Source organism: Cupressus sempervirens, chromosome 7, assembly GCF_028749045.1.
Source record: "Cupressus sempervirens isolate cs-2001-9-10 chromosome 7, ASM2874904v1, whole genome shotgun sequence".
Lineage (NCBI taxonomy): Eukaryota > Viridiplantae > Streptophyta > Pinopsida > Cupressales > Cupressaceae > Cupressus > Cupressus sempervirens.
In genome coordinates, this window is record NC_143124.1 from 139,561,777 (window position 1) to 139,572,810 (window position 11,034).

General features: G+C 35.8%; 1 protein-coding gene and 1 pseudogene across 1 annotated transcript; one reads left to right on the top strand and one right to left on the bottom strand.

Moving 5' to 3' along the window:
- LOC149545904 (DNA mismatch repair protein MSH2-like) overlaps positions 1-3,751 on the bottom strand; it is a 52,808-nt pseudogene extending 49,057 nt beyond the window's left edge.
- Positions 3,752-5,048: 1,297 nt separating this feature from the next.
- Positions 5,049-7,842, top strand: LOC149545905 (GDSL esterase/lipase 6-like). The gene is made up of 5 exons (XM_089790877.1): positions 5,049-5,464; positions 5,588-5,706; positions 6,018-6,254; positions 6,715-6,973; positions 7,075-7,842. Exons 1-5 carry the CDS (start codon positions 5,203-5,205, stop codon positions 7,320-7,322), a joined length of 1,125 nt encoding a protein of 374 aa, XP_089647003.1. The 5' UTR covers positions 5,049-5,202; the 3' UTR covers positions 7,323-7,842.
- Positions 7,843-11,034: the final 3,192 nt, after the last annotated feature.

Here is an 11,034-nt window from a genome sequence, read left to right on the forward strand (position 1 = left end):
AGTAAGTCAGAGGGAGAGACTTAATCTGAAATCTCTGGATATTAGCAATCCTCCATTGGATAGGCTCAAGAGTGTTGAAGAAAAAAATAGAGGACTTGTGGTCATTAATTTTTTGCCTAGAGGCAACAAAATAAGTATCCAAGGTGAGCTAAAAGGCTTTAGCTTCCCAAATCTGACTCTCCTATCAAGGGCCATATCATCAACAAACTGGAGGTGGGAAAGAGTGGGCAAACCATTTCCCCATTGCCATCCTTGAATTAGATTTTGGGAAACCTGAAACTTGATAAGTCTGTCAAGTCCCTCAACCATAATGATAAATAAATAAGGAGAGAGAGGGTATCCCTAGCAAAGACCTGTAGATGCCCCAAAAAGCTCTGTTGGTTCACCATTAAGAAGGACCGAGAAGGAAGGAGTAGTAACACAGCTAAGAACCCATCTAACCCATTCCTGACTAAAGCCAAAAGCTAGAAGAACTTTTCACAAGAAATCCCAATTGAATCTGTCATAAGCCTTAGCCATATCAAGCTTAATGAACATGGCATGTTCCCTGGAAGTAGACATAGAGTGAATAGCTTCAGAAGCAATAACCACCCCATCTAAATTTTGTTTTCCTGCCACAAAACCCCCTTGTTCCTGAGAGATAACCATGGGAAGCCAAACTTTAAGCCTCTCTACTAGGAGCTTAGTAATGATTTTATAGACCACATTACAAAGAGTAATGGGCCTAAAGAAGTCCAATTGATTATCCTCTTCCTTCTTCATAATAAGGACTAAGAAAGTAGCATTCAAGGCCCAAAGCATTTCTTTGTTGGAATAGGACTCCTGAACCACTTTCAAAAGGTCATGATTGATAATATCCCAAAATTCCTAAAAGAATTCAATAGGGAAGCCATCAGGCCTCGAAGCTTTTCCTTTTTGTGAGCTAAAGACCACCCCCTCCAAGTCAAACATACTAATAGGCCTAATAAGAGAGTCATTCATCTCCCTAGGCACAACAGAGGGAATACAAGATAGGATTGTAGTCTCCTCAATCTCTGCTGGAGGTAAATCATCTGAAAAGAGAGCAAAGTAAAACTGAATAGCTTCCCTGGAAATAGCTTGAGAGGAGGTCAGATGTGTTCCATCAGTAAAAAGAGAAGAAACGTAACTCCTATTATGTTGAGCCTACACAGATGTATGGAAAAAAATAGTGTTCTTGTCCCCTTCCTGAAGCCAATCAACTCAAGCCTTCTGCTTCCGATACATTTCTTCTCTAAGATCCCACTTAGCTAAATCAGTTGAAGCTCAGGATTCTGCTATGCCAAGAACTTTAGAAAAACCCAAATCTCGAATCTGCCTGGTAATAACATCAAGACGATCCTGAGCCCTCTTCTTCATATGTGGAGATTACCAAAACAATTCTTATTCCAATGCTTCAACTTCCTTTTAACATATCGAAGTTTTTTAGAGAAGGAGAACATAGCAGTGCCATAGGCAAGGCCTCCCTGTCTCCACCAGTGAGCCATTAAGTCATGAAGAGAAGGTTCTCAAAGCCACATCAGCTGGAACTTAAAAGGAGGCTTCTTGGAGATAGCAACATAACTAACTGTGAGCTTAATAGGCCAATGGTCAGAACCTCTCCAATCAAGAATTTCAGAAGAAAGTGAAAGAGAGCCATAATTCCAAAAACAAGAAACAAGGAACCTGTCCAAGCATTCTGAGATAGCATCATTACTAGCCCTTTGATTGTTCCAAGTGAAGAGCCCATTGAGAGGTTTGGAATTAGAGAGATGTAAGAGATCAATATTTTGTCAAAGAAGCTCAGAAGAAGGACCCAAGTGGGCCAGCCCACCCCTCTTCTCCTCCAAACTGAGAATAGAGTTCAAGTCTCTAGCCACAATCCAAGGCAAGAAAGGATGATAGCTTTTGACATGCCTAATATGATCCCAAAGCTTAATCTTTCTAGGGAGATCAATAGGAGCATACACATTAGTAACAAGAGTCATCTCTCCAGTTTCTAGAGAGGAAGCAACCATTGAGAGAGGCAAGAGGCAAGAGACCTAGTAAAGTGGTGTAACTTTCCTTAGATCCCAGCAAATGGCAAGACCACCGGAGCTCCCCAAAACACCAACACACTAATATTGGCCTAGAAACCAAATGTTAGGAGCACATCTAAACATGGAGTCCACTGAAAGCTTGGTCTCCTAGATACAAAGGATATCCAAAGAATGCTCAACCATTAGCTCATGAATAGCTTTTTGTCTGGGGATGCTATTCGACCCCCTCACATTCCATGAGAGAATAATCATTGAGTAGAGTGGGGAAAATGCTCATCCAAGGTCTTGACAGCCCCAGACTCTACCAGTAAAGCTCTTCTAAGTTTATTTTTTTCCTGATCCTGCTTTCGCCCAACTCTTGAGGGAGTAGCAAAAGAGACTTTCTTAAATGGTCTTTGCATCAGGCCCAAAGCAAGAGAAGATCCCTTTCCTTTACCAGAAGCAAACACATCTTTACCCAAATCTGCTAGAAGAACATCATTTTCCTGTGGAGCAGGAGAAACCACAAGGGCACCAGACTCAAGGCCAATAGAAGTCTCTGGCAACCGCTGAACTACAACATTCTAGTTGCCATTAAGAATAGAACTCCTCCCCTCTGAGCCAATAGCTGCACACTGAGCCTTTGCAGGAATACCTTCTTTTATGACCCTATTGTCAAGAACCTCAAAACGATTGAACCCTGAGTCCACTTTCTGATCTAGATGAGATCACTTCTGACCCCGCCCCTTAACACAATTTCAAGCTAGGATAAAACCATCCTTATCCGAACCAGTAGTACTGGATGGCCCTTGCCCTTGACTTGAAGTGTTCATTTGAGCTTTCCCTTTTCCTGTACTATCGATCTAAACATTGCCTTTTCTAGTACTAATATTATGACCATTCCCCTTACCATCATTGGCCATCCTTGGACTAGAGAACCCACCAGGGGTACCAATGCCTTTGGAGGCTTGAGGGCATTTATGTTGTATATGCCCATATGCATGACAAATGTGGCAACGGAAGGGAATAGATTCATAGTCTAGCTGTTGGATCCAAGAAGCAGAGCTTAGACAAATTTCTAAAGAATCTGGCAAAGGATTATTTAAATCAATTTCAACACAAATACAGGCATAAGAAATAACCTTTTTGTCCAGTGATTGATGTGTTATAGTAGTCGTCTTTCCAAGCATAGCAACAATCTGTTGCAGGATATCCTCACACCAGAACTCCAAAGGAAGCTACGACAAATAGACCCAAACAGGAACCCTTGAAGGAAGATCCTCAACATAATTGAACCCTGTATGCCAGGGTTTGACAAAAAGACCAACATTATCATAAAAATATGGGCCTCCCTCAAAGACCCAGTTCTAATCTTACATGCAGGAGAAATTCACCACAAAGTAGCTATTACTAGCTAGCATAATATCCATATCACCTTCCGCTTGCCATGAACGGTGAATCCAGGCTTCCAGAGCCAACAGGGAAATTCAGATACCAAGAAACTTGCATATCAATGCATGTGTGGCCAAATAGTCCACATCTTCGATTATTGCTTCTAGAGGAATAACCAGCATAGACTGATCTTGACTACGCGGAAAGCATCCATTAACCTTATTTAACTTTTGATACTCGCTAACATAAAATGGCTCCTTCTCCTGTGAGCTAGCCCCAGGAGAAGATCCATCACAACTAGTTCTAGCAAGAATGAGACTCCTGGAGACCCCGCTTGTGGCCATAAGAGCCCAACAAACAAACTTAGAAATATAGATGTTGAATAAGAGCTTAGAAAAACTGATTCCCACAATTTCCACAATGCAATCAAACCTTGCTCAACAAAATTTCATCCAAAATATCAAGGTTGCAAAAGATCACACCAAATTGCAGAGAAATGGCAAGATTTCCCCATGTTTGCACAGCCCAGCGGAGGCTTTACCAGCTCCCAAAATCCTCACGCACAACCGCTTCTAGCTACTATCCTCTGATCATCGCGGATGCACATTCAATTCGCAATTGAATTCTCATCTGCTCCATTTAGAAAAAATCTTAATACAATATTAAAAAATATCAAATCATTTTGAAATATTAAGCAACCAAAAAATATCAAATGTTACACATTAACAACCCTCAAAAGTATTATTTAGACTGAAAAAAATCAAACTACATTTTGTTTTTTAAATTGAAAAAAGCATATTGTTTAAAAAAAAATACAAAAAGGACAGCTAAAAAGTGTCAATGTAACTGTGACTCAAAGCTATAAACAATTTCATTAGAGCGTACATCAAATCCTCTGCTAGAACATTACATCCTAACTTTAGATTTTTTAAGTATCTTTGAACAAACTGCATCATTTTAATAAAGTTGAAACAAATCTTACGTGCTAAATTACCAGTTCTTTAGAGGCTGAAATGGTTAATGGTACAACCAGCCAGCTAGATGCCCGTTTTGCCACCAGACCTTATTTTCAGGTACTCTGTATGTTCAAACAAATGCAATTTTGATCATCCTTTATGTTGGATAGAAGCTATTTTAAAACTTAATCTTAAGAACAATATACTGTTATCAAATTTCTACAATTCATTAGAATTTTTTATGATAAAAATATCAACCACAGAAGCTGTTTTATAAAAAAGAAATTATAGGAACTAATTCCTTTCTACAATCTATGTTTTTTAATGTGTAAAAACAGATGTAGCCTATGGCGGTTTGTTTTTTTTGACTGACAGAGAATTTAATAATCCAGGCCTAGATTAAAATAAGCCCCATATCGGTACAAAAGCATCAGAAGCTTATGACAGAATGTTTCAAGTTTATAAAGCATTTATGCCTCGGCAAGCTTCAAACTGTGGGCCCTTAAGCCACTGGCATCACATTCATGTGAGCACTCAAATGTGCACCACTTCTGCCAACAAATACGTGACATTGATGCGAAAGAAGAAAACAGAGGTTTTAGACAATGGGAATGCTTTTTAGCAGTGGAGTGGACCCCGCATGACACTCTGATTTAGCTCTGTAATCTCACCTTCTACTTGTCCTCTCCGTAGGGTGAAACCTCCTCTAAAAGCTTGATTTAACTCTAAATATTTTCACTTGGATTCCTAATTCTTCTGATCGCCAGTACCACCCACTTTTCTCTCCCCTGTGATAATAAATAGGCGAACGAGTTAGAGATTTAGCGGGCGAGCATGATATGATGGAATTTAGGGGAAGAATGGAGAAATCAATTCTGAGTATACTAGTTGGGCTGTGGATAACCATTTCTTCTGTAGCTGCTAAAAAAAAGCCATATATGGCGGCCATGTTTGTGTTGGGAGACTCGTTAGCCGACGCAGGGAATAACAACTATATTCCCCATTGTCTACTGCGTGCAAACTACACACCGTATGGCGTTTCTTTTTTCCCCTCCCCAACTGGTCGCTTTACTAATGGCCGCACTGCCTTCGATTTCGTGGGTTTGTATAATTTAATGTTCTTCTTACAAACGTAATTGCCCTGTTTTTTTCTCCTTTTAGATACTTCAATCCAGCTTTACTCAGAATAAACGAGTTGTATATGATTCATTGATTTGGCTGCAGCTACTTACTTGGGTCTCCCATATCCTCCTCCATATCTGCAACCAAACGCCAATTTTAGCAAAGGGATAAATTTTGCATCAGCAGGTAGCGGATTGCTTGATTCAACAGGCGCTGAATCGGTCTGTTCTCCTTCCCATTCTTTTATTCTCACTTCTGCAACCATTGTTTCATTTAGCCGATGGGAAAAAGAGTTTTGCTTGAAAAGTTGAAAATGGGTTTCTGATTGACATGAATTTGAGAGATTGTTCCCCAAATCAAATCAATATGTTGTTTCTAATCGATATTATGAATTGGGTTTATTTAAAACATTGATACAATAGATCGTCTGAATATTTATCTGAATGAACCATGAATTTCCTTACTATATTTTATGAACCACTTATAATTTGTTTTTTACTGCTCTCTAAGGAAATTAAATGTAATGCCGCAGAACATTATCCCTCTGAGTCACCAAGTGAAGCAATTTGAGCACTATTCTTATATTCTAACCAAAAAGAACCCATCTGGATCTGCCCAAGCTAAATCGCACTTTGGCAAGTCTCTGTATTGCATTTCAATTGGAGGCAACGATGTTGGGGCCTACATTCTTAACACTACTCTTCAAAATACCACCACTCCTCAACACTTTGTCAGGATGTTGCTCGCCAAATTCGATCAGTATATAGCAGTAAGTTGCAGATTTATCAATTTCCAAATCATATTTTTTATTTGAAAAGGGTTTTGCCCTTTCGATTTAGGGTTATGTAACAGTGAAGTTACAAATGAGACTTCATCCAATGATAATGTTAGCAGGTCATAGATTGCTTCTCATCTAGACATAAGTAATATATTCCTTAAAGACTGCTAGCATTATAATATGAAAGCATTACTGTCGAAATCAATTGTGTATGTTGTGTTGCTATTATGCTTTTAGACAAGATTGGGTACACATTTTTAACACATCATACTGTCTTTGTTAATTATGGATGTTTCAAACTACAGTCAACCATCCATTATAAGAAAGAGGACAATGATTTGAAACATTCGAACAAAAAGAATACACAATTGATTACAGAAATAATCAATCTAAGAACACTACAGTGGAAAATTCATGTCAATGACCATGTTGTTCATATGTGATTTGACAGAGGCTTTATCATAGCGGGGCAAGGAAATTCCTTGTGTTGAACATTCCAGCTGTGGGATGTACTCCTAATACAAGATATGCTGGATACAGTATAGCTAAAGGTGCATGTCTGGATGTAGCAAATCAGCTGGCTGTTGCATATAACACTGCTTTCAAGGCACTGGTGGCTCACCTCAACCAAAAATTAGACGGGGTGTCTATTATTCAACTCAATACCTTCAATTATTTTATGAACATAATGCAAAATCCTGAAGTCTATGGTAAGAAAAAACCTTAAATGTCTTTCTTTTAAGATTTTACTCATTGTTATCACTTATCAATTAATGTCATGCTCTAACTACTGGCAAATTTGTGGGTGCAGGATTTAAGGATACAACAACAGCATGTTGTGGATCAGGAATGTTGAATGTGCAAGTGAGATGTGGAAAGACAAAGCCACAAATGATGTTTTGCAACAATACAAGCGAGCATGTGTTTTGGGATGGAACTCATCCCACTGAAAAAGTTTACGCTATGTATTCGCACCAGATTTGGACTGGGAATTCTTCTATGATGTACCCATTTAATCTTTCTACCCTTGCCTTGGGTTACAACACCTCTGGCCTTTAACTTCCAGTGAATTCCATTCTTTGATATTTGTTCCCCATTTTGTATTTTGGGTAGAAATTTGTTGTTTATTCAGGATACCCAAATCTCGTTTCCCCAATTTGTACCCTTCTCCATAGCGGCTTGTATATTAAATGTCTGTTGTGCCTGTTTCTTTTCACTTTCAAAGCAAATAGACAGTTGTGGATTGTTTTCTTTTAATGATTGTGTGACGCTATGTACAATTGTCTGCGTAACATCTTATAATGCTGTCTAACTTGATATTATAGAGGACCGGAGTGGACCATTTTAAGGTCCACTGTGCCCCACCATTGAAGTAAGTAGATGAAAAAGCAAAGTTTGGTAGAACAACAGATATGTCGCTCTTGCTTTTTCTCTGTTTAGATGTCGGGGAAGCAGCAGTGACAATGAAAGGAGAAAAGTTTATGGGATTCCATCTGGTATAACCTGGAAAGATCAAAATATAAAGATAAATCTGTCAGAGCGGGATTTGATATAATGAGCATGATTGTTATTCTTGTAATTCTGCTCTCATGATCTTTTTTTAATTGGTGTTTTGTTTAATGACAGTCTTGTAGTTCTGATTTATGCTTTTTTATTAACTCTACAAATATAAACATAAAGAGTCAAATCAGAATTAGCTGAGGATCCAAAAAAGATGTCAAGTCTTCTAAGAAGTACAAGTTTTAGAACTCTATGTGGATGTTAAAATGTAATTGATTGGATAATTTTTTTCTACTTTTTTGATTAGATTTAAAACACTAATACAAATATTTTGTAAATTTTAAGGTATTCAATAAATATAAATAAATTGTCTAATCAGATAAACATTAAAAATAATTGTATCTCTCTTCCAGCTACCTTGTGTAGCTGTTATTCTTTGTAAATTTGCTTTGTTTCAATTAAAAAAAACATTAAAAATAATTCTATAGAATAAAGTAGTTAAATGTAGCATCTCTTGATTTGATATCTAATATTTTTTTATTATATAGAACATTAATAGTTGCATCTTCACAAGGGGCCTATAATTTTAAGGTGAGGATAAGGTGAGATCCCTTCCCATAGAATTGAAGAGCCTAAGAATTACATGGAGGGCATGAAGGTACAAATGATTTGAAATTTTTATGTGAGATTTTTTTTATAATCTTATATAATTTTAAAAATATAATAGATAACTAAAATAAAATTTATTTTAAAATACATTAAACTCTATAAAAAAATATATTGAACATATTAAATAAATAATTTATATAGGTAGAACAATTATATAGGTTTTTTGGTGGAACTTGGGTTTGGGTTGTGGGTGGTACGATGGGCTCACCACCTAATGCCTTTTGTTAATCTGTTAAATTGTTTAGTTTTAATAACATGAACTCTATTACCTTTCACTAGGGTGTGTTTGGTTTTTGTTAGTGGCCAACCTCCTTGATTGCTTTTATATCAAAAACAACTAAAAAGAGCTCTATGAAATAAAGTAATAAATTAACAGATAGTATATACATTGGTTTGATGTGTAATATTTTTAATATTATTGAATATTAATAATTGAATCTTCACAATTTTTTTATTGAATATGATTAGGAGAAAGGATCTTAGTAGTATTGCCTCTTCTAATAGTTATGATGGTACTTTTGGTTTAATACTTGAACTTTTTAAAAGTGACATTGAATATAATACTCTTTAGATCTACAAAGCAGGTGCAAATGATTTGAAATTTCTATGTAGAATTTGAATTCTAGTTTTATTTTGAGTTCTAGTTTTATTTTTTTTAAATTAAGCTTTAAAGATAAAATTAAATTATAATATATTATATTTGAAAAATCAAATAAATAGTTTATATATTAAATATTAAATTTCATAGAAAAAGTTAATATACATAAAATATATAAATGATAAATAATCTTAAATCTTTATATATTGAACAAATAATTTTTTTACAAAGAATAGGTTACCAAGAGGTAGTTGAATATAATTATATAAAAAATTACAAATTTTGTAATTGCAGTCGTTTTGAGTTAGGTGAAGTTGTATTGTTACCAAATAAATATTTTTTAACCAAGTCTTAAATTTGCCAGTACATAAAAGCAACCTAAAAAAATGTGTTAAAAGCACTAGAATAACAATTTCTTGAGAATGATTACTTGAGAACATAGCACAACATCAAGACTTCCATCCATGTCTTAGAATTACTAGTATAAGTGAATCAACAATGATATCATCATGTAACCCAAGGCCAAGTAGAGCCTCCCTCAAGTTCGTATGATGGAAAATAGCTAAAAGGTTTTTGAAAATGGCATTTGATTTCTTTTTAGAAGCTAGGGAATCCTAAAATATATGAATCATATTTTTAATGCATGAACAAAAGGGGTAATTAGTAGGTTGAACTTTGATGAACTTTAGTCTATCTTGAATGGGCGGCTTGTGATGTAAAACTTTCCAAGCTAACAATTGGGTGTCCATATCAGTTTTGGATCTCCATAATCAAGTGCAGTCATAATGTTCTACCTTCTAGCAAAATGTTTACAACTAAGATGAGAAAGTATCCTCCAAAAAGGCAAGGAATGAATATAAATCTTCTTAAGTGCAAAATTATAAAACTGAGAAGTAGTTAGTGTTAGAATGTTTAGAATAACTGGGAGGGGGGTGAATCAGTTACTCAAGGTCCATAAGTACCATTTGAATAATCAAAACATTAAACATTCACTGTTTTTCTTATCTCTACTGAATACTAATAAACAGATGTACCAGTAGTTCATTGTCCTATTATAACAGACTTAACTAAGCATAAACATGTAAACTCAAAACCCTATAAAACATTCAACATGAGTTTGACACTAGGCTTTTATGTAAAAAGCCAATTTGGGAAAAACCACCAGCAACATGTCACCACTTTTTCACTATTTTGAAGTGAGATCTGTTAGGAGCCAACCCTATTAAAGGTTACAATACACATTGTTAAATGTGACCTAGTTAGAGGATTTAATCATCTTGTTACGAGTGGCCTTGTTAGAGCACTTTGATAATTCCATTTAGAATGTCACCTTGCTAAAAGATTTACATAGATTGTTAAGTCCTTCAATGATTATTAGGTCAACCTTTTATTAAAAGGATTTCAATTCAAATTGTGTACAATGATTAGAAAGAAAATAATAGGATTTGATTTATATGATTATAACTCAATTTGCAGTTTCAAATCACTATTCATTTCATGTGTTGATTCTTTGATAAATTCCCCCTTGTCATCTATGTCCTTGACTCAGTTAGAAACCCTTCAAGTAGTCAATCTTCTCCTTCCAACAAACTTAGGCCTTCTGCTTAAGCTCACTTATCAACTTTAGCAGCATCTGTGCAAGCATTCTCTTTCTCTTGCTTCGCTCTCACACACTTTCTCTTTGACTCTATGCCATTTTTCATGATCACCATAGATCTTAGGGTTTATGATCTAGTTCATCAGGTTCACTATATCTGTCCATCCTCTTCATTTTGAGAAACTTCTCTTCAAATTTTTTCATTAGGTATTATACCTAATCCTCACCTTTAATTAAATGATCCAACTCATCAATCTTATTTTTAACATGGTTTCCATGTTCCAAGAAATCAATTGAATCAGGTTAAAATCTTGATTATTCTTACACAGTCAAAATATTGTTACTCGGTCATAACTAAGTTTTGGTACTCGTTGATCATTGGATTTACTTGGTCACTATAAGGCCCG

Bases quoted from the DNA above. Each gene is read 5' to 3' on its own strand.
- LOC149545905 (XM_089790877.1), top strand. From the start codon at position 5,203: ATGATGGAATTTAGGGGAAGAATGGAGAAATCAATTCTGAGTATACTA. The intron at 5,465-5,587 runs GTTTGTATAATT...ATTTGGCTGCAG, and splicing joins CACTGCCTTCGATTTCGTGG to CTACTTACTTGGGTCTCCCA. The intron at 6,974-7,074 runs GTAAGAAAAAAC...TTGTGGGTGCAG, and splicing joins GCAAAATCCTGAAGTCTATG to GATTTAAGGATACAACAACA.